A 25,504-nucleotide genomic window follows, 5' to 3' on the forward strand; every position below is an offset into this window, starting at 1 on the left:
CCCCATCCCAATAAGTCTAAGGCTTAAATTGTTATTATTAACAAACGAGGAGCTAAAGTGAACATGCTTCCTTGTGCAAAACGCTTCTCCCAGCAATTCGAACCCACGTTGGTCAACGGATCGGATCTCAGATGGGTCCGCATACGGACGAATCATAAAGCGGGTGTTGTTTAGAGTAAGCACGAGCATCAAAGGCATCCGCGTTCCTGACTTGTTTTAACCACGATTAGTGTGATAATAGGCTATGGATACTGGAGTAGAGAGGGAAATGGCGGAGCGAGGCCTCCCCGATCAACCGTCGCCGGAGGGCAAGGTGGCCGGTGTTGATGTGTTCTCGTCGGAGCCGAGGTCGTTCAAGATGGATCGGAGGTCGCTGGAGGCGACTGCGCTTAGAGACGCTGTGTCCCGCAAGCTCCTTGACTTCCTCGGGGCTTACTCCGACGACGTCCTCACGGTACAAGATCTCACCACCTGGCATACGATTTCCTGTTAAATTAGCTTTTGTATATATTATGCATCTGGCAATGATCTTGCTTCACTATGGAGATTTTTCGGATAGGGTATTGTTTTGAATTGGGTTTTTTCCCCCTTGGATTTGGTGGGAGAGACCGGGATTGGGATCTTGGAAAATTTACTCTGAATTATGCTCGCTAGTTTAGAACGGAGATTTTTGCTGTATTGATGACTAGATATAGTTCGGATACCGGGATAGACCTGTTCCGCCCAATACCACGCTAAAAGTGGGTAAGCGCGAGGAGAGGTCAAGAATCATCCTAATGGCTGAACGGTGGAAACCCGAACTTTTTTTTTTGCCCATTTCATGATGCTGGAACAACAAATACATCAATGGTGAGCGATTGGGAAATGCTCAATCAAACTGGAAGAATGCCTGTATTTATTTTGAGGATATCTCTCACATTAGCTGGTATTTACATCCTGATTGACAAGCAAGCAGCAGAAGATATCATGGCTGGTTGCTGTAGGGTTTGCTCTGGGATATTCTTCCACCTATAATATGGAACTCCTTGCTTCTTTGAAGACCAAATAGTCATAGAACACTCGTGCTGCATAAATACTATTGTCCCTCATTATTAAAATTGCATCATGGAGTTTCTTCTTAATTGATCAGAATTTTTGGTTAGGATGATAAAATGTGGATTACAGACAGAACTTTTCTTATAGTTCATTGTTGTGCATGGAGTAATGGAGATGCTATTTAAATGTTGATAATAGTAGAACAACAAATAAAATAAAAAATAGCGACAGATGCCACAAAAAAAAAAAAAAATTGTGTGTGTGTGTGTACACGGCTGTGGGAGGGGGAGGAGGGGTTGTTGGTGGTAAATATTCTTGGTTTTTGTTTATCTATTTGGTAAAACTAGCTTAATATAATCAATACTAACTTGATATCTTGAATTTTAACAAGCTAGTGATCTATTTAGCGTGCTTGATCTATATGAGGCCATTAGTAGACTGTAGATCTCATGTTGTCCTTTCTGTATAAAGCTTATGTGGCTGTGTAAATGGCTTAGGATGAGGCTTTAAATCAATTGGCAATGCTAATAATAGTAATTGCATGATATCAATAAAACATGATTTAGTCTTTATATATTTTAAAATAATATTTATTCGTCAATTAAGTGAAATAATGACGATCTTCTGATTCATCATTATCAAGCCATGTTAGTTTTAACTATTTAGTGTTGGCTATACTGGCTACATGAATATCAGGATTTAATCACTCCAAGGTTTTATCGTTAATAATATCCAGATTGTTAGATCTCTTGGATCATGTTTGAGCACCATCCGAATTTTTTTATTAAAGAACAACAACAACAACAACAACAACAACAACCAAGTCTTATCCCACTAGGTGGGGTTAACTATATCGAATTTTTTTTATTTAAGAAGTTATTGTTAAATAATTTCCTAAGTGTTTTAGTATGGTGGGATGGAATAAGTTGTTATTTGCATATCCAGGAGTACATCATTATTCTTGTTTGCAATGGGAAACATCAAAATCAAGCCCGAGATGAACTGGAGGCATTTCTTGGCAATGAAAGTGAAAACTTTGTAGCATGGTATTTGCTTTTTTAATAAACAAATATGTTGGTGTTTTATGTGGTTAGTATTGCTTATCTATGCTAACTATTATATCGTGCAGGCTCTGGAATTATCTATCACTTCAAACCATTGCTTCAAATACTCCTATTCACTGTTTAGATGAAACAACTAAGGTAATCTCCATACTTTGTCAAGGAATAGGAAGTTATTGGCATTAAATTTGAGTAATTGCTACTGGTGAAGCCTCATTGGCTCTTGGGTTACTTGCATAGGTGGTGAGCATATGGGACAATCTATGCTTAACTGGGGTGTATCATACGTGGATAGTTAATGAGACTTGGCATTTATGGTTCATTATACCATGTAAAGTAAACTTGTTTTGAGCAAATCTAATTGCTTTCTTTTGTTATGATTAAGGAGAAGAATTACTAATTAATTGAAATGGAAAAAATAGCAGCACAGGCATATTACAAATGTCTAGATTACTATGGGTGGAAGACGACTCACAGTAGCTCTTGCTTGTCAGTGCCAAGGAATCCCATGGGTCGTTATAGCAATAGTTCAAGTGAAGAAACTTTAGTTGCTTATTTAAAGAAAACTCTAGTAGCATGTTAGAGAGTCCTAAGATGAAAATATAGAAAGCTAAAGATTACAATGGTTGGTGATGGCAATCTTTACTAGTACTGACATTTTAGTTCATGTAAAGCTTCTAGTGAATTTCTAAAGCAATGAATAATGGAACAACTTGGTATAAGGTTGTTTTCATGGGCTAGTGTCTAAGTGCCTAGTCCTCTATCTGGTGCTAGTTTGGTGATAGGTCCATGATGGCACTGCCTGGACTGTTGGCCTATTGTTTCCCTTTTTCAGGATTTGTAAAAACTTAATTCATCTTGCATCTTCATGATAATTATTCATGTATTCTTTGTATTCTATATTTCAGTCCAAAGGCGATTTTTCTGATCTATCAAATAATGAAGACAATTTGAGCCATGCAAACAACATTGATGATTTAGAGGGCCATAAAGGTTGGCGTCCTAGTGAAATTGCTTCCATCAAAGTGCTTGCTGATAGGCCACAGCAACGAACACATGCAATCAATAGTGTGGTTCAAACAAACAACATTAATCAGACTCAAAATGGATTCACAATGTTTGCGGATACTAGTTTGATATCCTCTGCTAAATTTTTTTCTGGTGGTGAGCAATGCCTAGAAAGACAAAATCAGCATTGGAAGGTTGATTGGCTAAGCCATTTGTCTTAGTTCTCACATTAGTTTCTAGAAAGGCTCCCCACTATCTAACTTCATCATTCATATGGAGCAGATAGCCAAAAATAGCTCAAGTGCATTGCCTCGTCAACCTTCGCATGTGCCAAAGTCAGAAACAGTCATGAGGAATTCACAAGCAATTGGTAGAGGCAAGTCCTTTTTCTTTTCTTTTTTTTTTTAAAAAGAATCATTTTCCTCTTTTTTCCCCTAGTAAAACAATTTTCACTCTCTGCTTTGATAGTCAATTTTGAATAAAGATAAACACGTCTGCAAATTTTTTTGCCCTTGCATATATATCTGATACAGTGTTCTACCTTTTTTTCATACAGAAGATACTAACCGTGAGTCTCTTTGCAATAGAAGTGCTATTCCAAGTGGACCATCTGGAAATGATGCAGATGCCGTAGAGGCACAGATTACAGAGCCTCGTGGTAATGTTTGGGATAGGCTCGGGAAGCCATGCAAAGAAAATGAGTCCTTATTAAGAGGTTTAAGACACTGTCTCACTAGAACAGAAAAACTAAAACCTCAAACTGAAGAGATTCAAGACTTGAAGCACGCATTAATTGAGCCATATGCAACTTTTAGTGGCAATAACACTGAAAGGAGTACTGCATTTGATAAAGGTCATAAAAGGAGACTTGTCACCAACAGTTCTCAAAGACATGATTTACTGGAGCTCAATAAGCAGCACTCATTTGAAGAAGTAGATAAATTGCAAAAGACAAGACATGGTGATATTGCTTCTGGCAATATGTCTGCCTCTTTTTCAGGCAGGCAGGAAAACCATCTGCAAACTAAAGAGGCATTACAAAAGGCAAGTGGCTCTGTGCCCAATAAGTGCCAATATTTGTCTATTTGTAATGAGTCAGCAAGAGTGAAAAATAATACTGTAAAGCTTCTGAAGCCAACATGTACTTCAGCATCATCTCTATGTGAGCAGAAGAAACAATCTGATAAAGTAGTTCAATCTGTACAAAAGAAGAATACCTCAGAAACAACTATGATACAGAATTCAGTTCCGTATAGTCTAACATCAGATAAGATTGAATCCTTGCAGTTTGCAAATGGAAACAGTGAACCCAAGCCCATCCGAACTGTGAGCAATAAACCTTGCCATGTGAAACTTAAAAAAAAATTAAAACTACTATTCTATTATGTTTCTTTGATTTCCTAATGCAGGAAATAACTGATGTAAAATTAAAGCTGCAAAAAGTGGAAAAAGATATGCAAAAGCTCCGCTCAAAGCAGGCAGCTTTGATTGACTCAAAATCCAAGTTGCTATCAGGTCATTTATGCGCTATGGAATGTCTTTCAGTCAGACCTTGAAACAACGTGTATTGTTTATTTTCTTGATTCTATAAGTTGTAGGCACTTGTGATTTTCAGTTTACAATATTTAGAATTCATGTGTACAGTTGCAGTTACTGGATTCAATACATCTCACAGTAGGTTAGGCATTATTCTCACTAATGTCTCTCTATGGTATGTCTAGATTTACTAGCAAGCTTTGATGTTCGTCAGTAATAAGTTTTAGCATCAATAGTGATTTGTTTAGGTATTGAACTATTGATGCTAAAACTCAGAAGAATCAATACTGATTTGTTTAAGTTTTAGCATCAATATGAATCCATGATAGATCTGTGTCAAAACTCAGAAGCATAGTCCGATATTTATTAATATTATAATAATTCTTATTTTTAATACTTAGTAACTTTCCTGTTCTGTGATAGATGACAAAAAGAATCATTTTCTTGGTTGGAGTTGTACTTTTAATGTTGTTATGCAAAGAGGCATACCACAATGTTATTGACTTGTTGCTTGCAATCTGTTTTTCTTTTCCATATTTAATATCTCACTCTTAATGTGAACTTCCATTATGTTATGGACAACATCTATTTTGCAATATTGGTGGAGATTTTTTTATAATTCTCATTTATGGCGGTAACCATATTTCCTCTTGCTCGATGCTCTTTCTTTTTCCATGTTGAACTAATGTTTTATATTTTATACATGATTGGTTTAGTGGATTGATTTTGCTCAAAATACCTTAGTAGGGTACCAAGTCTCGCTATTCTCTTTAATAACCATCATCTTTGAACTAGTTAGCAAAAAGAATGTTTGCCTAATATGATGTGTATTGAGCTCTTGGCATCTGTCACTTGCAGAAGTAGTCACTGAGGCTGAGTTCCTTGTTTTGCAGGTCTGCACAACAACTCAAAGGAGGATTTTGAGTCAAGAACTGTCTTTGTCACTAATGTAAATCAGCAAAACAATTGGTTTTTTATACTTATTTCTTCTATAATTGCTTATTTTCATTTGTTTGGCAAATATTCTGACATTCACATGAAATTTGTTATACAATCACATTGGATTCTTCAGCATGTCTGCATTCCAAATTTGATGCATGTAGAGGATTATACTGCCTCAATTTATTAATCATGCTTGCTTTATGTTGTTAATAAAACAACTTGATGGTTTTGAGGATGGTAAATCTGTTTGTAAAATTCCATGGGGTAATCACATTCCAAGCCCATTGTCTTTGAAATAACATAATTTGACCATGAAGATGATCAGGCAACAATAAAAACAAGTACAATTAGTGTATCCAAAATAATTAATCTTTATTCGCCATTGAGCTCAATACTACGACAACAAAAAGCTGTGTATCCCAAATTCCAAACTATTTTGGATTATCTGTCAGTTTAAATTAGTTTTATATAAGTATGTGAAACATTTTTTTGTGTCTTCCTTTCCTCTCTACAAATTCAATAACCATTACTTAATCTGATTGAAATTTGAAATACATTAGCCTGAGGTCAACATGATGATAATTTTTCTCATTTTATTTTTTAATGCTTGTAAATTGTAGTTGTTTTTAAATTTATCATTTAGCTTTTTGTTAAGCCATATTGTTCGTAACCACGGTTATGAAGATGAAAAGGCTGTTTTGCAATTTGTATGTTGCTAGTAAGTAATTGAATTAGAACATAAGATTCATATGGAAACAGTACATGTCATTGGGCATCTGATACTTTTGATGCAGGTACATTTTGCAGCTACAAGAGAAGCATTGTTTTCTCATTTTACAAAGTGTGGCCCTATTGTTAAAGTTACCTTGCTAACTGACGTGCTAACTGGCCACCCAAAAGGGTAAAACTTTGCAGCTTTCATTCCTTCTAGATATATCATTCTACTGTCAATCAACATGAATGTGCTGATATGAATGAAACTAAGCAGTTATCTTTTAATCCAGCGAAGCAGATATTATCTTTGCCAACAAAGAGTCCGTTGACAAAGCAATATTATTGAGTGGAACCTCATTCTTTTCTCGGATACTAGTGGTATGTTGAAACTCGATTTGCACCATTGCATAAATAACATTATTGCTTACCCTACAACTAAGAGTACTGCTATTGAATTTTGTGACTCTTGTGGGCAAATGAAAACCCTAATGGCCATGCACTAAACCTTCAACTATGCTATTATTTCATTAGATTCCATTCCCATTTTCATTTCCAATCCACCCCATTTCATTCCCTCTACCAGATAAATTCTAAGAAGCAATCACAAACAATATCACAATCATTTTAGGCAAAGATTACGTATCTAATACACTGAAAAAGTAATATATATTATTTTCGTTCAATATTTTTAAGTAGCGGATTGGGCAATTCCATTGAATCAAATCTCATATAACAACGGCTACTTATCAAGAGCATGGCTGTTGAATTCTTTGTTAATGGTATTCCATGTGCCCTAATCAGGTAACACGGAAATCAGAAATGGCCTCAGGATCAGCATTAACTCAGCTTGCTGCAAAGGTTCAACAGTCATGCTATCCTCCGTCTCAGAAGGGTGCGTTCCAAGCACATTATGCATATACTCACTTCCAGTGGAAACGGGAGTGAGCAAGTCTTCAGTTTTTGGTGAATGTATGGCAAATTCATCTGATCCTAGACGATGTATTCAGGCTCCGAGATGGAGCAGCGAATCTAGGGTGAAGGAGAAGGCAGCGAGGGTAACTAAGAACCCAGTTGAGGCATATTTATGAAATGTGTTGTATCAGCACCATTATGCTTATCCATAAACCATTCTAGTGAACTGTCTAGTTCCCAGAAACAAACATCTTATGGGCTTTGACTAGCTGCTCATGTGGTTGTGCACGTGAAGTAAGCTACTTTGCACATTTGACTTGGCTGAAACCACAATGCAGTTGATACATTTTGTAGGCTGTCGTCGTAGTGTTTTGCATCATTCTTGCAATTTAAGATACGAAAAATGTGTTCTTTCCATGAATTGAACTATGCATATCGGTGCGGTAATTCAACAACCTAAATGCAGACTGACAATTTTAATCCTTCAATTTTTACTGTTTATGTGGTTGCCCATTAGAAATATGGATGAACGGTTGGACATAATATAATGGTTGAGCATCTATAAACAAAAGAAACCAATCCAAAAAGATCCAAATTCCAAAATTTGATTAAGGTATCACCACCCAACCACAATAAAACAATTCAGTAAATTAACATTTACTGTCGGTTACTAAGAACGACAAAAAAACATTCCGGTAAAAATATTTGGGAGAAGTAAACATCAAAAGCCATAGTCGAACTAAACGACATCAATCAGCATGAACGACAATACGAAGGGCTGCTAATCTCCTGTCCTGCATTCACAATACGACTCGATTAGTTTAACGACACAGAACGGAAGGAACAAGTATAAATGATAAAGTCAAACAAATAATTAGCAAATACTAGTGTCCTCGTTCATGAAATGTGCAACTTGTTAACTCGCCCCTGACAATTTGGTCATTATGTTGAAATTGTGGAAAGAGCATATAGTTGGCCCATCCAATCTTAAGCCAACCGGCTCAAACTAAATTCTCCTAAATCCAAAATTAAAAGCTGAAATTTAGCTCCCATAGCAATCTACAACAGAAGGCCTACAAAATCTAAATCTGCCTTCACTATTTGCTTATCTACGGTAGCAAACGAGGAGCACTCGAAACTATAACATTATTTTGTTATATCATTCCCTCAAGCTCACTAATATGAAAGAGCAAGAAACTAATAGGATAGTCACTATTCGTGCAAATGGCTGTCATCCTATCAAAAGAATATATCCAACAATATGTAAAGGAACATTGAAAAAAAAAACACATATCTAACGGGTTTGGAAATGTGGTGCGCGACAGATGCCGCACAGCTCGGTCCGTGACTGAGGACGATGGACCCATGCACACATGGGGGCGTCCCCTCAACTGCAGACGATGCCATGAGACATCTGAACCGCGGCATATCAAATCTATCTATGTATATATTATTCTCAAAATCGTATATCAAACGTTGTCAAATGCAGTGAACAAAAATATTCATTAAACTTGCCTCTCACAAGAGTCCTCAACAGCTCTCACAAGACAAGCTAAAAGTTTCATACTTGTTTCAAATTACTGTTAAAGAAAACAAAAAACAAAAAGCGCAATTCTTACCACTGAAAATAGATAGAGCTTAATTAAAAAACAAAACAAAACAGGCCTGCCTTCTGATGGAGGCCTACCAGTGCATAAATAACCCCAGCTATCGCTTCAGCAGTTCTAGGCTCAGATGAGATCAGCGACATTGGAAGGCAGCTCCTCTATCACAACGTTGTAAAACTTTTGGATGTCATACAGCATCCTCTCATCATCACGGACAACAAAGTTTATCGCCACACCCTTTCTCCCGAACCGTCCACTTCGTCCGATCCTGTGGAGGTAGTTCTCTGGCTGCGTTGGTAGATCGTAGTTTATGACGAGTGAGACTTGCTGGACGTCGATACCACGGGCAAGCAGGTCAGTTGTGATGAGGACTCTAGAGGAGCCTGAGCGGAATTCACGCATGATGATGTCCCTGGTGTTCTGGTCCATGTCGCCGTGAGTGGCTGAGACGGTGTGATCTCTGCTCCTCATTTTGTCAGTGAGCCAGTCGACCTTGCGGCGGGTGTTGACGAAGATGACACTTTGAGTGATGGCCAGTGTCTCGTAGAGGTCACAGAGGGTATCTAGTTTCCAATCTTCCTGCTCAATGTTCACATAGAACTGCTTAATACCCTCGAGGGTGAGTTCATCACGCTTCACAAGAATCCTAACAGGTTTGTTCATGAACTTCCGTGTGATCTCCAGGGCTTCAGGTGGCATTGTGGCAGAAAAGACTCCAACCTGAATCTTTGAAGGAAGTAGCTGGAAGATGTCGTAGATCTGATAGAAAAGATGCATATTGTCCATATTTAAGCACAAAAAAGAAGTATATTTTGTAGGAATGAAGTCTTATCACACTACTAAAACTCGAAAGAAATGTTTTTAAAAAACTAAGCAGACACAGGAAACACAAGAAAATTTAAAATAACTAAATTGTTTGCTATGTCATTCAAGAGGTAAATACAAGTTAAGCCAACAACAAGAAAGAGTTTATGCGGCGAAAGGATAATAGCAATAATCTAAGTACAAGGTGCCCCCATCTGCCAATTGTAAAATGCCGCAACATAGTTAACTATATGTGAGAAGCATTTAACCAAAGATTCTGCTATAGAAAAATTCATAGGAAGATTTAAGGAACCAAAAAACCCCAAGTAAAAAAAACAAGGAACTGGTTCAAACATTTCAAATCGCAACTTAACTAAGTGCTCCATATTGTTATCACTGGATAAACGAGGTGTATCATGTGTGCGCATCAGGGATTCAAGAGTATATGATATTATCACAATAATTTAATCGAAAAGCATCACAAAAGAAAGAAATAATTTATATATGATCAGGACTGCTCCATATGAAGCAAAATAGAAAAATTAAGACAGAATAAAAGACAAGGAGGAGACCTGATCCTTGAAGCCACGTGAAAGCATTTCATCAGCCTCATCCAAGACAAACATTTTAATATAATCAGGGCGAAGAGACTGCCTCCTCAACATGTCAAAAACACGACCAGGAGTGCCCACCACAACATGAACCCCGCTTGAAAGAATACGCTGGTCCTCACGAACACTTGTTCCTCCGACACAAGCATGAACTTTTACACCAAGGTAGTCACCAAGTGCTCGCATGACCTTTTCAATTTGCTGGGCTAATTCTCTAGTTGGAGCAAGAACCAAGGCTTGGCATTGAACCAGACCATAATCAAGTTGCTGCAGAATACCAGAACAAAAGGTGGCAGTTTTCCCGGTCCCTGATTGTGCTTGCTGAATAACATCTAGTCCCTTGCAAAAGGGAACAATTCCCCTTTGCTGAATTGCTGAGGGCTTCTCGAAACCTACAAAGTAAAATGTTAAAAAAGACCAACCTCTTTTGTAACACAAATGAATAACTGAAAACTGTCGTCTTGTCATATTACCATAGGCATAAATGCCTCTAAGAAGATTCTCCTGAAGACCCATATCATCAAAGCTTTCATAGACTTCATCATAAGATGTGAAAAAGTCCTGCCCATCAGCATTTAGCCTGAATCAATAAGGAAATTGCAACAAAAAAAAAAAAAAAAAATCAGTCACCAACAGCAAGTAGACAAACATAAAAAAAACAAACAAACAAACTGGCATTTCCTGTAAAGGCAAAAAAAAAAGAAGCTAAAATGTTTTTTAAGTAATCATAGTAGTGATTTAAAAGTAAGAGCCATTACAGCTCATTCATTTTGGTATCATATTGGCGAGCATCAAACTGTGATCCTTCTGGTGCCTGTCCAGCCATATCTGCATTGGAAAAGTGACACCATAAAAGAACCAAATATGAATAACATTCAATTGTGGTCTTATCAAAAAAAAAAAAAAAATGGAGACAGATGATGCAGCGTAGGATGCAATAACTACAGAAACGCAAGAGACAGACTTCTGGAAAACAGAGGGAAAATGAATATCAGATTAAATCGATCGAGATATTATTTTAACTATGCATAAAATTACCAAAACGAAGAGAAAGTTCTACATTTTAGCCTTACCAATCACGAGCACCAGAGATTTGTTATGATTTTGATGCACACTCCAGAAAGAATACACAAAAACGAATGATATGAAAAAACAAAGCACGAGGGAAACATAGTTGACGCCAGTCCCGAGCATAAGCTAGGATCTATCGTGAATTTTAAAACGTTAAGAAAAAGGTTTGAAAACCCTCTACTGGGGCGGTAAATAAATAATAATATCAATTTCTAAAGAGCAAAGGTGAGGGAAAAAACTTAATTTCATCCATTTTTTATTTGTAGTTTCACCCAAACCAGGAACGGAAGGAAAGGAAGTCTGAGCTTCAAATAAAAATTCCTCTACCGTCCGCTAACGCAGTCCCTCTATTTGCTTCCTCATTTACCTACTTGCTTTCTCTATTAATTCCTTCTCAACCCATAAACTTAGATCTAAAGCCTAACCAAGCACCGAGTTTAAGAATTGAAAGAACAATAAAAGCCTCTCTAAAGCGCATATCATCATATCCAAAATCAAACATTACAATCGAAGAAAACAGAGGACGTAAGCGAAATCCAACCTACCTGATCGCTAGATCGAGGAAGCAGGGAGGAGAAATCGACTTGATGAGCGCGAGATCGGGCGGGAGCAACAGGTACTCCCAAGACGGGTAGATCTCGAGAGAGGAAAGCAGAGTGGCGAAGATAATGTTATTATTAGGGTTCCATCCCTACTTACGATAAATGGGCCGGATCACAAGCCCTGTCAGATTTGATCCGGCCCAAGTTCTTTAAGATATCGATCGTTCTTTAGCAAATTTTTAAAAAAACCTAATAAAGTTTGATTAATATCAACATACTCCCTGAGATTTTTCATTTGATATAAAAATACATTCGTACTAATTTATCGTACCACCATCGATACTCTAAGCGATCAGTTCAATGCATTGAGTATCTAATGGACTACAATTTAGGTGTTTTATTGGGTGAGATTGTAGGTGACGTATAGTAAATTCCTGCACTTGACTTCGTATATTGTTTTGGTTTTCTCTACCGCGTCGGCCGCCGGTTGTTTCTCTTCTTCCTCGGTTCCGCTTGCTCTCCACGGAGATTAGAAACCCTAAACCCCTTCGACGACTCGATCTCCCTTTTGCGATCTATCTCACGCCTGTCCTCGGCGTACGTCCTTCTCCATGCTTGATCCAAGAGCGGTTTAGGTGGTTCCGCCGAAAGGTAATTTCCTTGTTCTTGTCGTTTTTTTTTTAATCTACATTTGTTCTGTTTCTATTCACTCCAAGTAATACCCTTGGGTCTTGATCGTCAAGCTGCATTCATTCATTTTGATCCTGTTCAAGCTAATCCCTTCTTATCTCTAGGCAATCGTATTTCACTACTAGGTTGTACCATCGGTAACATTTACCTTCCATTACTGGCAATTATCTTCCTGGTTTTAACCGACTATACAATGGCAGCTAAGATGAAGCAAGCCTCGTACACTTAGCCACATGAACTCGGGGAAGTAGAGATGGATGACTCTTCGACTGAGTTGCCCATAGGCAGCTTCGAAATTGGAAGGTGAGTTCACTATTTTTGGTATGTGATCAAGCAATTGTCTGATTGTTACTATCCAATTATTTACATGTACTATCTAAGAACATTCCTTTTCAAACTCCAAACTTGTATTGAGTCATTTGCAAGTGCACAAAAAATGTATCAAGTCCATGCATTTCATGATTTCATCACATGCTTTTTTTGCAAGTGCAATTCAAAAAGAAATCCACACGCAAAGCCATTATTTCCTTTTTCTTTGCTTGAGTATGTGCCAATGGCACTCTCTGAGAAGATCATGGCGAAACCACTGACCTATTGCATATTGTTGCACACACAACTTAATTGATTGAGGATGGAATTGGGTGGACAAGTTTCACTACTTAAGAGATTATAGTAAGAGTTGTGATCAACATCTGACAATGTCAACTTGGTCCTCTTAGTGATGGATGATCTATTGAGCCTGTGGAATCGCCAAATCTTTCCAAAGGTATTTAGCTCCATATCCTTCAAAAGATGTTTAGGGCATCTGTCTCTTATCTTCATTGATCATCAACGAGGAGCTTTGTCTCTGCTACAAATGAAAAGAAACTTGCAACTTATCGTTACTGTCTCCCCACCTCTTCTCCCAATCCCGACAATATTCTCAGGGACATGCTATGCTGCTGATCAATTCAAGTACACAACGAGATGCACTGAGCATTTCAACATTCCTCACACACACCAAGTTACCCATAAAAGAATAAACATATCTCGACGCATTCGACGAGGAAAGAGTAATTAGATTGCTTGAATTTTATAGTGACAATGGAATGGAGGAAGCTAAGTCTAACTAACTATTGTTCATGTATACTGTGCAGATTGTTGCTTGTGATACATTACTTCGTACGAAACGAAATGAACTTACAGTGCTACGGAGGAGAAAACTTGGAGAAGACGCTGGAGACGACTCTGATCTGTTGGAGATGACTCTGATCTGCGAAGCTTACTATCGTCGAGAAGATCACTGCTCTGGAACCTTCTCACAAGTGTCACAAACCAAATCCTTCTACTGGATGTTCTCTGTACTTTGATCACCTTCGATTTTATCCTCTTCCTAATTGCTCTTGTACGCATAGTTATATAGGAAGAAAGCATCGGTTTGTAACCAATGCTTTGATGACCTTTATTGCAATAAAGGTTGAGGGATTAAATGGAGGGAGGTGAACGGATCACCCCTTCACTTCCTAAACGCTTGCAATGTTTAACATCTTCCACTTATCCAATTCAATCTATAAAGGTTATATGGTCATAGGCCATATAAGTCACATAGACTACTAGATGATCATGTCACAAAGATCCGAGCAAAAATTAATTTGTCACAAAGATCAAATAAGAACATTCATTCTATACATTAGGGAAAATGGTTCATGCGACAACAAATACAATGAGCAATAATTGCTAAGAAAATTATTACATCTTACATAGTTGCTTTATAGAATGAATCAGAGACATCAATAACTTGTCTTTACCCTAGATTAAATTATTTACATCAATATAAATATCTTTAATTCCTCATAATGACTATTATGTTACGAACATGTTTAGCATCTCCAATCAATACAATTATCCATAATTACATTTTATATACTGAACAAAAATATAATTGATACTGGTGAATAAATGTCATAGATGTAAATCAATCTTAATCTTCTTTTTTAATTAGAATCTATTCATTCTAATAAGCCACTTTCCTAGTTATGTTCCATAAATCGAATCACCTATAGCTAATAAGAAGCATGCTAAAGTAGCAGACACTGATCAAAACTTCAAGTAGACAACTAAATAATTACTTAGGGTAAGATTGAGATTAATTTATAATTTCAAGGGTCACATAGTAGATAAGCAGGGTTACATTCTCCTACTATCCATCTTGTTGCCATAACACATATGATACGATATTATTCTCTTTACTAAAAAAGAGCTCATGTTTTTCACAAAAATCTAATATTGTACAGATTTTGATCTAGATATACTTAATGTATAATCCTAAATTCGTCCCCTCAGGACAGTCTAGTGTCTAGCGCATGAGATGCTGTCACTATGAGGTTTAGGGTTTGAATCTCGGCATAGCCGAGGTAAATGTCTCCCTCATGTGGCAGTCACTATTCCAATGGTTGGTAGCCACCCGTGATTTACCTCTTCCGTGTTGGTCTTGGGACGGATTGACGGGGGCGCTAGGGGCGAGCATAGTCTTCTTTTGCCACCTGAATTCAACATATGAATTCCAATATGATTCTATGCAGATTCAATAAATGGTGGGTCCATTTACTTCAATAATTACATAAATAATCTCATCTTAACACAATTATCAAGGCGACCTTAATTTATGAGTATGTCTCTATTCACAACTACGTAAGTTGTCTCATAAGCAACAATTTTACCTTTATTTATACTTAACAAATAGAGATAATTGTCCATGTGAGTGGACTAATCTCAATCTGTCAACATGCTTATCGAGATTTTGTTTTTCAAATATAACAAAGATATATACACTGAATAGATTATGACATTTTCATTTATTTAAATATCTTTACAATAAGTTATATTTTTTTATCCCCGGGGTTGTGGTGCCGCGGGAGGACATCTAGGTTGTCACTCAAGCATTCGCGATTCGATCCTCAGCGATGGCGAATTTATAGAAATTTTTCCTCCAAATGGGAGGTGCAACCAAAGGATGTTGGGCTTCTGGGCTGGTTGCTGCATGTGCTTCCTAATTTACCCTGGTAGTCGGTGGAAAATTTTTATGGGGTCAGGCCGGTTACCTGCAGGGATAGTCAATGAGGCTAATTGAGATTATCATTTATCTCGATTTACCTCGGTGGTCGGTGGAAAACTTCCATAGGGCTGAGCCAATCACTTCAGGGATAGTCAATGAGGCTAATTGAGATTATCATTTTTTTTATTCTTTGAAGTTTAAAAGATTTTACATATCCTTGAAATGACTTTTTAGTCAATGACTTAGTAAAAAGAGCAATAAGTATATTACGTGTAGAGATGTACTTAAGAATTATCTTTTTCTTGTCAACAATATCCCTTATAAAATTATATTTAATTTTTATATGTTTGCCTTTATTGTGATATTTGAGATCTTTGAAAAAAACTATAGCAGCTTGATTGTCACAGTACACTGTAACAGGACTTCCACCATCCTCAACAATATTTAGATGTTTCATAAATTTTCTTAACTAGACAACCTCTGCACAATCGCTACATAAGCCACATACTCAGCTTCCTCAGCTTTTATTGTTGGCAGGGCTACACAAGCTTGTTTCTTACTATTCCGTGAGATGACGTCACCATTTAGTAAGAAGGTATAGCCATATATGAATTTTATGTCATTAAGGTCTCTGCCCTATCTGCATCTGTGTAGCCACACATGCTTATATCTAATCATTAGAAACAGAGACAATAATCTGCTGTCCCTTTGAGATATTTAAATATTCTTTTCATTGCTTTCTAGTGTTTCGATCCTGGGTTTGACTAGAAACGACTAACTAAACCAATAACATAGCTTATATCAGTACGGGTACACAATATAGTGTATATTAAACTACTAATAATACTGACATATGATTTTTTTTCTTCATTTCGGTTATTTCTTCAGAGTCTTGAGATGCATATTTTTGCTCAAAATAGTACCTCTCGCTACAGGTGTTTGTTCAATGTTGCAATCAGATATATTGAAGTGTTATAATATCTTAGTGATATAAGACTTTTGAGATAAATCCAAAAGTCTTTTCAATCGATCTCTAATGATTTTCACTTCTAAGATGTACTCAGCTTTTCCCATATCTATTATGTCAAATTGTGATGGAAGCTATAATTTGACTTCTATCATACACTTTATGTCACTTCCAGCTATTAGCATATCATCAACATATAATGATAAGATGATAAACTTTCTTATTTCCTTTCTTAGGTGATCATGTTCGAAAGCTGAGAAGATAGCAAGCTGGGGACGTGGCTCTGGGATTGACTAAGTGGTGATTTTGTGCGATTCTGCAACACAAAAAGTGTTAGTACCAAGCCAGGAAGAGGTTCCCAACGTTGGTTGTTCGACGTTCAAGTTAATTTTCAGCATAGTGGAGAATAGTAAGAATCTTGTAGCAAAGAGTGTGTTGAATAACAAAGTTGCGCATACCACCATATGTAGATGAGAACCCCTTTTTATAGTGTCACTATAGTATTTGGGCACACAACCCAAAGAATACACATGTTTTTCAAAGCGTCCTAAGAAAAGATAAGTCAAAAAGTGTTTCTGACATTTTTCCTTAAACAAGCATGCAAACCTCTGATGTAATAGGCGGGAAGCTTCTAAAATACGATTTGCTTGCTGAATATGTTCTGTTATCAATGACATTAATCTCCAAAAGGGTATAATGAGATATATAGTTGGGTCCCACTGTAAGTCGATCGAATTCTGCTTGGACTGGCTATCCCTGTTCGGTCATGTCGTTCGGAGCTTTTGGCTTGCCCTCTTTTTTGCTTCTCGACTGTTAATGGTTACCTTCGTTCGATCGGTCATACTGCTCGATCGGCGAGGATTGGCCTGTCGAGGATTATCGCTTACTCCAGTTGTCGCTATCGGAGGATGGTCATTCGGCATCCTTGCTCGGCTAATCGGGGGCTCTCAATCGTCTAATCCTATCGGCTGACCAGGGCCTTTGACCATTTTTAACCTTGACTTCCACGTTGGCAGACCTTTACCCCCTTGGATCCTTCTTTAGTGGGACCCCTTTTCATCATCATATCATTAGATAAATACAATAATCCTCATTGATTATTTTGAAACCATAAGATAAAATGACTTCATTAAATCTTATGTTCTATTATCTTGACGCTTGTTTTAGCCTATATATAGACGTCTTAAGTCTATATACTCTATTCTCTTAGTCTTTAACAACGTAACCTTTTGGTTGTGTCATATAGATTTTTTCGTCAAGATTATCATTAAGGAAAGATGTTTTTACATCCATTTGATGTAATTTCACGTCAAATTGTGCTACTAAAGCTAGGATGACACATATTTGTTGAACCCCGTGGTAGTTTTGATGTGATCAATCAAGATCAGGTTAGGTCCTGCTTTGTGTTTGATCCCTGTGTCTAAGTGTGCAGGAGCTTAAGAGCGCAGGAAGTCGAGCGGAAGACGCAGCTAGCGAGAAGGACGACACGGGAAGGGAGCCGACGGTAGGGATGACAATGGGTCGGGTTCGGGTCGGATTCTATATCCTCCGTCCTCATACCCATCGGGTATAGGATCTTCGATGGGTATACCTATACCCATTAAAGGATCGGATATCTTCTATAGTTTTAATTTTTTTTCTTTCTATCCAACTATTATCATTTAACAAAAATATATTAAAATTAACATTCTATTAAAAAATATATATCTAATTAAAAAAATAGATTAAACATCTATATAGTCTCCTCCTAATATCAACAAAAATAGCAAGTTGATTTTGAAAAAAGAAAATTTTCTTTAATATATGTACATATATTATTTAATCGGGTATTCGGGTCGGGTATCGGGTATTGATAGTCCCTCCATACCCTCTCCATTCGGGTCGGGTATCGGATCCTCCATCGGATTCGGGTGGAATTGTCATCCCTAGCCGACGGGCTCGGTGCGTCCGAAGGATGAGAGAGCTAGGAAGAGTACACCCGGTGGGCGTGAAGAACATGCGCGGTGTTTGAGGGACGTAAAGCCGGGACGGAAGACTGCTCGAGGAGAAGGCCGGGAACTGGGTTCGGGTGAATCCTATTCCGGATGACCGAAATCACCCAAAGAAGCCGAACCAGAGCAAGTCAATTGGAAGTTGACTTGTCAATGGTTCGGTCGACCGAACCTCTTGATCGGTCGACCGAACCTCTTGATCGGTTGACTGAACCCCTCTCAATCAGCAACCAACTGCCAATGCCACGTCAGAAGCTGACCGTTGGTAAAGCTGATCGGTCGACCGAACCTCTTGATCGCCCGACCGAATCGAAGTTAATCCAGAGACTTAGTCGAGCAAATTGATCGGGTAAACTCAGCTGGAGACCGTTGGCCGATTGGTCGACCGAACCAAAGCTCGATCCTCAGAGACTGCACTTGGACGGAAGACTGGGTAGGTACAGCAGGTTCGGTCGACCAAACCTGGGGATCGGTCGACCGATCCCTCTCGAGTCAAAACCTGATCCCGAAGATCAGGTCATCCGATAAGCTCTAAAACCCCTATATAAAGGAGGGTCTCGGGCAACTTTGTAGAACAACGAAAACGAACGAAATCAACTTTGTAATTCTCTCTTAGCAACTTCTGTGCTTTCAAGTTTAAAAGGCTTCTCCGCCTTCTGAGAAAGAGTTTCTTACTGCACTTTTTCATCGCCCTGGGTTAACAACCTTCTTAGTTGTAATCAGGTTAAAATTCTGTTTCTCTTTTTCTCTTATTATTTTAGTTGCGTTAATTTTAAGAGTTGAAAGCTTTGAGGAGGGTATAATTTTTATCGCAGGCAATTCACCCCCCTCTTGTCGGTCCCGCTGCACCAACAATATTGACATGAACTTTACAACTGGGGAGAATATTTCTTAAAAAATTAATACCTTTCATTTGAGTATATTCTTTTATAACTAAATGAGATTTGTATCGATTAATTGATCCATCTGCTTTCCCTTTATTCCCAATAGTCCTTCGACTCATAGGAAATTCAACTAAATCTCAAACTTGATTCTTTTTCATTGACTTCATTTTCTCATCCATTGCAACTTTCTATTCTTTTCTAACTGAGCATCTCAAAACTTTCTCAATTATTCGAGGTTTCTCATCGTTAATTGGGAGAATTATCGATGTCTCATTCTCAATGTCAAACCTTCTTCGAGGAATAATCTGACGACTACTTCTTCGTGGGTTAGACTGTTGAGAAACTGACTTATTCAGTGACAAATCACTCCCACCATGTTGACTAGATTCAGACATCTTTTGATTTGTTGATAAAGGAGCATTATTCTCCTCCTTTATCGCATATAGAAGAATTGTCTTATCAACTTCACTTCGTGTTGAGAATTCAGTTTTGAAAAAAGTAGCATATCTTGATTTTATTTTAAAGATGATTTTATTTTGTTGCTTACCAATAAAGACATAATCATAAGAAGTCTCAGAATATTTTATAAAGATTTTTTTTTTTTACCTCTAAGTTATAATTTTCCATATTCTTGAGTCTTATAATGAACGTAGGCGGCTGACCCCCTAGGTCTCAAATTACTTAAATTTGGCTTTCTGCCAGCTCAATGTTCATATGGAATAGACGAAACTGACTTTGAAGACACTTTGTTAAGTATATAATCCACAACTAATAATGTATCTCCTTAATAGGAGATCGACAAATTAGCACGCGCCATTATATACCTAACCATTTCAAGAGAAGTCTTATTTCTTCTTTCAGTAATTCCATTTTGCTGTGGAGTTCCAGGAATAATTAGCTGTCTAATAAATTTTTTATCATTACACATTGTCTTGAATTGATCAAACAAATATTTATCTTCACAGGTGATGCGAAGATTTTAACCGTACGTTCTAATTGATTCTCAATTTCGTTCAAGTGACGATTGAAGCAATCTAATACTTCAGATTTGTGAGAAATCAAATACACATGACCAAAACGTGTAAATGTAATGAAATAAGAATTCTCATTCCTAGCCTTCACATTCATTGGACCATAAATATCCGAATGAATTAATTACAATGGTGATTCATCCCTAATAGTCTTACTAAATGATTTCCTAGTTGCCTTTCCAGCAATGTAATGCTCATATATAGATAAGTTAATTTTAGCATGGACGCCTAAAAGGACCTTTTTAGCTAATCTATTCATTCGTTCTTGTCCTATATGTCTTAGTCTAACATGCCAAATTTCATCATTAACATCAGCATTACTAATAAGAGCAATGTTTAAAAAGTAATTATTATTATTATTTGGTTCTATATCAAAAATCATAAAATCATTTGTTATATAATCATGCCCAATTAACACAAAGTTAATGCGAAGTTCTACACAATGACTATAAAAATTTATGTAATAACCTAAATTAAAGAAGACAAGTGACAGAAATCAGATTTTGTCGAATCTCAGGAGCATATAGGACATCATGTAGAAACAAGGTCTGTCTATCATGTAGGTTAAGATTGCAAGTGATAATTCATTTGACTTTAATTCTTGCATTGTTTTCGACATATATCTATTTGTTATCAGTTGGTACCTTACGACACTCTACATATATAGCTTGATCATGAGCTATATGGTTCGTTGCTCCTGAATTTACAATCCACAAATGATAAGAATCAACTAACAACACTGTATTTGCAACATAATGCTCATGGAAAGAAGATAAAGATAGATCTACCTTTTTAGGCTCAGTACAATCTCGAGCAAAATGACCAGTTTTGCCACAGTTGTAGTAAGTCAACTTACTCTTAGGTTTTTGTCCATATTTCTTTCCTTTCTTTTTGATTTGATTTTTCGCAGCAACAGCACTAGCCTCCTTTCCTTTTCTCCTTCCTTTCTTAAACTATCTTTTCTTATTCTTGGAACTTGAACCTTCAGCTACAAAAATTTAACCAGAAATCCTTGCGGATTTAATCCTCTTCGCCTCAAGTTCTACATGACGTGAGATATCAGTGAAAGTCTTAATATTCTCACTATGGGTAAGGTTCTATTTCATCATTTTTCAAAAATTAAGAAGGGAACGTATAACTGTTTGAAGCTCTTGTTCATCAGTCAACTCATGACCCGCAGTCTTAAGATCTTGTATCATATTATCCATTTCCCTAAGATGTTGGGTCATGGAAATATTCGAACGCTTTTTATAGCTATCAAACTTAATTGTTAGCTAACAAAGCTTATTAAAACTTACTCCACTGCACTTCCCTCTAAAGACTGCCCAGACAACATGAGCTAATGGTAATGGCTCATACTTGAATACCAAGTCATTCACCAATGAACTAATCAATATTCCCTTAGCAGTGGAATCCTTCCTTTTCCATGCTTTATAGGCATCAAGGCCATGTCTATACTGTGCTATAAAACCATCAGCCGGTTCTTCCATGAACTAATTTACAGCTTTTAGAACTTCTTGTTCCTCAGGAACGTATTGTATCTTGAGGTGCTAGATTTTATAATTATCCTCATATAATTCTTCTTCCTTATTGAATTTAGTTATAATTTTCTTAGTTGCCATAATCTACATAAATAAATATATTATTTATTATTTCAGTGTAATTCATATGCATGCAATTAGTTACTGATTCGATGTAAATTAGAATTGGTTTACAAAATTAAATGATAACTGTGTTTCCACTCATTATTTATATGTATCAATCCAATCAATACTGATCAATTATATTACATATATCTCATCTAATAAATTAATCATACATAAGAACTAAACATATTCATATAAATTAATCATAAAATATGAATTAATTACAAGTAAAATGAATTAATCATTTTTACCTGAACTAACCAATAAATATCAATTAATTATAAAATATGAACTAATTATAAGCAAGTTAGTCACATAATATACTTATTTTGTTTTTTTATAGAATAAAGCACTGTCGGTATAAAATAACAAATTTCACTACATTATTTTTTAAAAAAACTAAATGAGCTAAAATTATTTGTACATAACGATAGTAAACAAAATACTAGTAACATAGATAAATTAGCACCACTCTCATTAGAAAATACACTAGTGCAATGGATAATACATCCTGTTCATACCGGACTCGACGATGGCAAGATTAGCCTCATAATCATCCTTCAGATCCATATTTCATTTCTGGATCTTCTACACACTCTTCCGGATCCTCCTTTAATTTTTCAGGATTCATCTCTAGATCCTCTGCGGGATCCATTGCTGGATCCTCAAATTCTTCGAAGTTTATTTCTAGATCCTCAGATTCTGCGGGATCTATTTCTTCGGGATCTTCTTCAGGATTCCATTCCAATTGAAGTAATTTCATACACATTTTTGAATATGAGATGCGCCTTTCAAAATGATCCCATAGTTGGTGTGCTATATCATTGAGATGGTCCGACAAGGACTGAACAAAAGCCCATCTTCTGACTTTGTCCAGAATTGGAACCTCTTCTCGCTCGAGTTTTCAGAATATCCGATCGAGCCGACCAATAAATCATCCGACTTTGTGATACGGGTCATATTCTAGCTCCTTGATCTCGTCCCAAAGTTTATGTTGCCGTTCATAATGACTCGTCATTGTATATATTGTTCATGGTATTTGGAATTAAAAATAATGATGTCAGTACAAAACTGTCAAAGCAGTAATAAAATCGGTCAAATTTAATTCTCACATATGCATAGAATAAATATATACCGAATTCATAAGCAAATAAGAAAAACAAATTTTTTTCATTTGGAGAGTTTTCAGTTGACTGATGCATTGGATTTGTTGACCATCTCCTGTGTCCGGTTTATTTTCCAATCAAAACTAACCTAATTAGACAAGAATGTCTTATCTATATTTGTTTTGGTTTATATCTAACCTATTTCATCAAATCTTATCTATTAGAACGAATCCGATTTGATTTGATTAGCTGAATTCATATAATCAAACTATTCCAGTTAATTCAATAATAAACTGATCTAGTTAAACCAACTAATGATTTGAACCAGATCTAGGTATGATTGAATTAAACTGATCTGATTAAATCAACCAATGATTTGAATCAAATTGGGATCTTCTTGGACCAACCCAATATGGTATGATCTATTTTAAATGAACTAGATTGTTTCGGATTGGACCATTAGGTAATCATATAAATCAAAACATAATTAATTAAAAATTACGATGAACGTGCTACTTGTCGATTGCCGGCCTTTCAACACAGTAGTGGGTGCTCACTGGCTACGAACGCTGGTCATCAGTCCCTTGCCAACACTTGCGTTAGTTTTGGTGACGGAGAGAAAACAACTCAGTCGCTTTTTCCCTGCACAACTATGTTGTAAATGCGATCTCCGATCGCTGGAGGAATTTCTCCTCTTCTGAGCAAGGGTTATGATATCATTGTTGCTTGTAATACATTACTTTGTATGAAACGAAATGAACTTACAGTGTTCTAGAGAAGAAAACTCAAAGAAGACGTTGGAGACGACTCTGATCTACTGTTGGAGACGACTCTGATTTGTAAAGTTTACTGTTGCCGAGAAGATCATCTCTCTAGAACCTTTTCAGAAATGTCACAAACCAAATCTCTATTGGATGTACTCTCTACTTTGATCACCTTGGATTTCATCGTATTCTTGATTGCTCTTGGACGCATAGTTATAAGGAGGAAAGCATAGGTTTGTGCATGAACTGATCACCCTTCACTTACTAAATGCCTGCAACGGTTAACACAGATTAGGTTAAATTGTGCATGAACGGTTCAAGGCAACAGAGCTCTCTGCAAGTTCCATCAGCAATTGGAAGCTATTGGTTCAGGTTCTGTTTCTGCACTGTTTTTATCATCAAATTGTTTTCCATTAATTCCTTAACATTGAATTGCCACTCATGATATATATATATATATATGATCCCGTCCGGAAGTTGAGTTGGATGAAGACGGACCTTGGTGTACTGGAAGTTGACGGAATGTCGTTGAAGAGTTGGATCTGTCGGGTATCCCCTTGGAAAGGTTCGCACGGGCGGCTGATGAGGAAAGATGGCCAGGACGATGATGTTGTTGCTCTGCGTACACTCAGACGAGCCCACGAGTCGTTAGAGACCAGAAACCAGGGACAAAGTCCCCGGGTCAGGCCCTCCGACGCTCAAGTCAGGTACTTTTCCCCAGAAAGCACAGAGAAAGAACGAAAAGTAAAGACTAGTGAGAAATGACGAGTGAGCATACCTGCATAAGGGACAAAGTTTCCCTTTTTATACTGCAATGGAAGTTTTTGGGTCTGACGGGTGTCAGGGAATGTCGGCTGTCAGGCTGTCTGGCGGTGATTGGCACGTGGCTCTTCCTGATAGGATGGCGACAAGATCGAACACGTTGTGCGCCCCAACTGTTAGCATATTCCCTGACACCTTGATTGTTCTCTGACATTCTCTGACAGGCGGTTACGATTCCTTGACTTATTTGTCCTGTAGTGCTTCGCTGGGTATACATTCTGACCTGCTTAGATCCACTACTTATCCATAGCTTGTTCGTTCCGTCTTGCTTGACTGGTCTGTTTCCTGACCTGCATTTGCTCCCTGTAATCCTTGGCTTGCATGTCCCGACCTGTACGCCAGATTTGTTTTCCGACCTGCTTGTGTTTGTCATTATCCTTGGCTTGTATGTCCCGACCCGTACGCTGGGTCTGTCTCCCGGCCTACTTCTATTTACCGTTATCCTTGGCTTGTATGTCCAGACCTGGACGTCGGGTCTGTTTCCCGACCTGCTTCTATTGTATGCCTATTATCCTTGGCTGGGATGTCCCGACCTGCATGTCAGGTCTGTGTCCAGACCTGCTTATATCCGCTGTTATCCATGACTAGTACTTCCCGACTTGGCCCGTGGGTCGGATCCTTGACCGCTATCAGGGCTAGTCCTTGTCTGGCACATAATCCAATCTTATGACCGTCCCATCTGCTGAGACTTCGACCCTGTCCATGTAAGCTCGTCTTTTGACCTCC

At 37.4% G+C, this 25,504-nt stretch overlaps 2 protein-coding genes and 1 long non-coding RNA gene across 4 annotated transcripts; 2 read left to right on the forward strand and 1 right to left on the reverse strand.

Annotated features, from left to right (window-relative positions):
* Positions 1-242: 242 nt before the first annotated feature.
* Positions 243-7,625, forward strand: LOC122030890. 2 transcript variants are annotated; one of them, XM_042589946.1, is made up of 12 exons: positions 243-454; positions 1,981-2,081; positions 2,165-2,237; positions 3,005-3,298; positions 3,387-3,480; positions 3,661-4,430; positions 4,514-4,619; positions 5,534-5,589; positions 6,377-6,483; positions 6,587-6,674; positions 7,098-7,188; positions 7,304-7,625. In XM_042589946.1, the coding sequence occupies exons 1-12, from the start codon at positions 245-247 to the stop codon at positions 7,327-7,329; spliced, it is 2,016 nt and encodes a 671-aa protein (XP_042445880.1). In that variant the 5' UTR covers positions 243-244; the 3' UTR covers positions 7,330-7,625. The 2 variants fall into 2 exon arrangements, with proteins under 2 accessions (XP_042445880.1, XP_042445873.1); XM_042589939.1 differs by having other exon boundaries at positions 7,098-7,625.
* Positions 7,626-8,692: 1,067 nt separating this feature from the next.
* LOC122030907 (eukaryotic initiation factor 4A-15) lies at positions 8,693-11,987 on the reverse strand. Its single transcript, XM_042589954.1, has 5 exons — positions 11,847-11,987; positions 10,989-11,058; positions 10,704-10,810; positions 10,192-10,622; positions 8,693-9,574 (listed from the first exon to the last, which is right to left on the reverse strand). Exons 2-5 carry the CDS (start codon positions 11,054-11,056, stop codon positions 8,939-8,941), a joined length of 1,242 nt encoding a protein of 413 aa, XP_042445888.1. The 5' UTR covers positions 11,057-11,058; positions 11,847-11,987; the 3' UTR covers positions 8,693-8,938.
* Positions 11,988-12,327: 340 nt separating this feature from the next.
* On the forward strand, positions 12,328-14,069 carry LOC122030917. The gene is made up of 3 exons (XR_006125659.1): positions 12,328-12,494; positions 12,734-12,836; positions 13,670-14,069. It is a non-coding gene; the product is annotated as an uncharacterized LOC122030917 (long non-coding RNA).
* Positions 14,070-25,504: the final 11,435 nt, after the last annotated feature.

Source organism: Zingiber officinale, chromosome 1A (genome assembly GCF_018446385.1).
Source record: "Zingiber officinale cultivar Zhangliang chromosome 1A, Zo_v1.1, whole genome shotgun sequence".
NCBI lineage: Eukaryota > Viridiplantae > Streptophyta > Magnoliopsida > Zingiberales > Zingiberaceae > Zingiber > Zingiber officinale.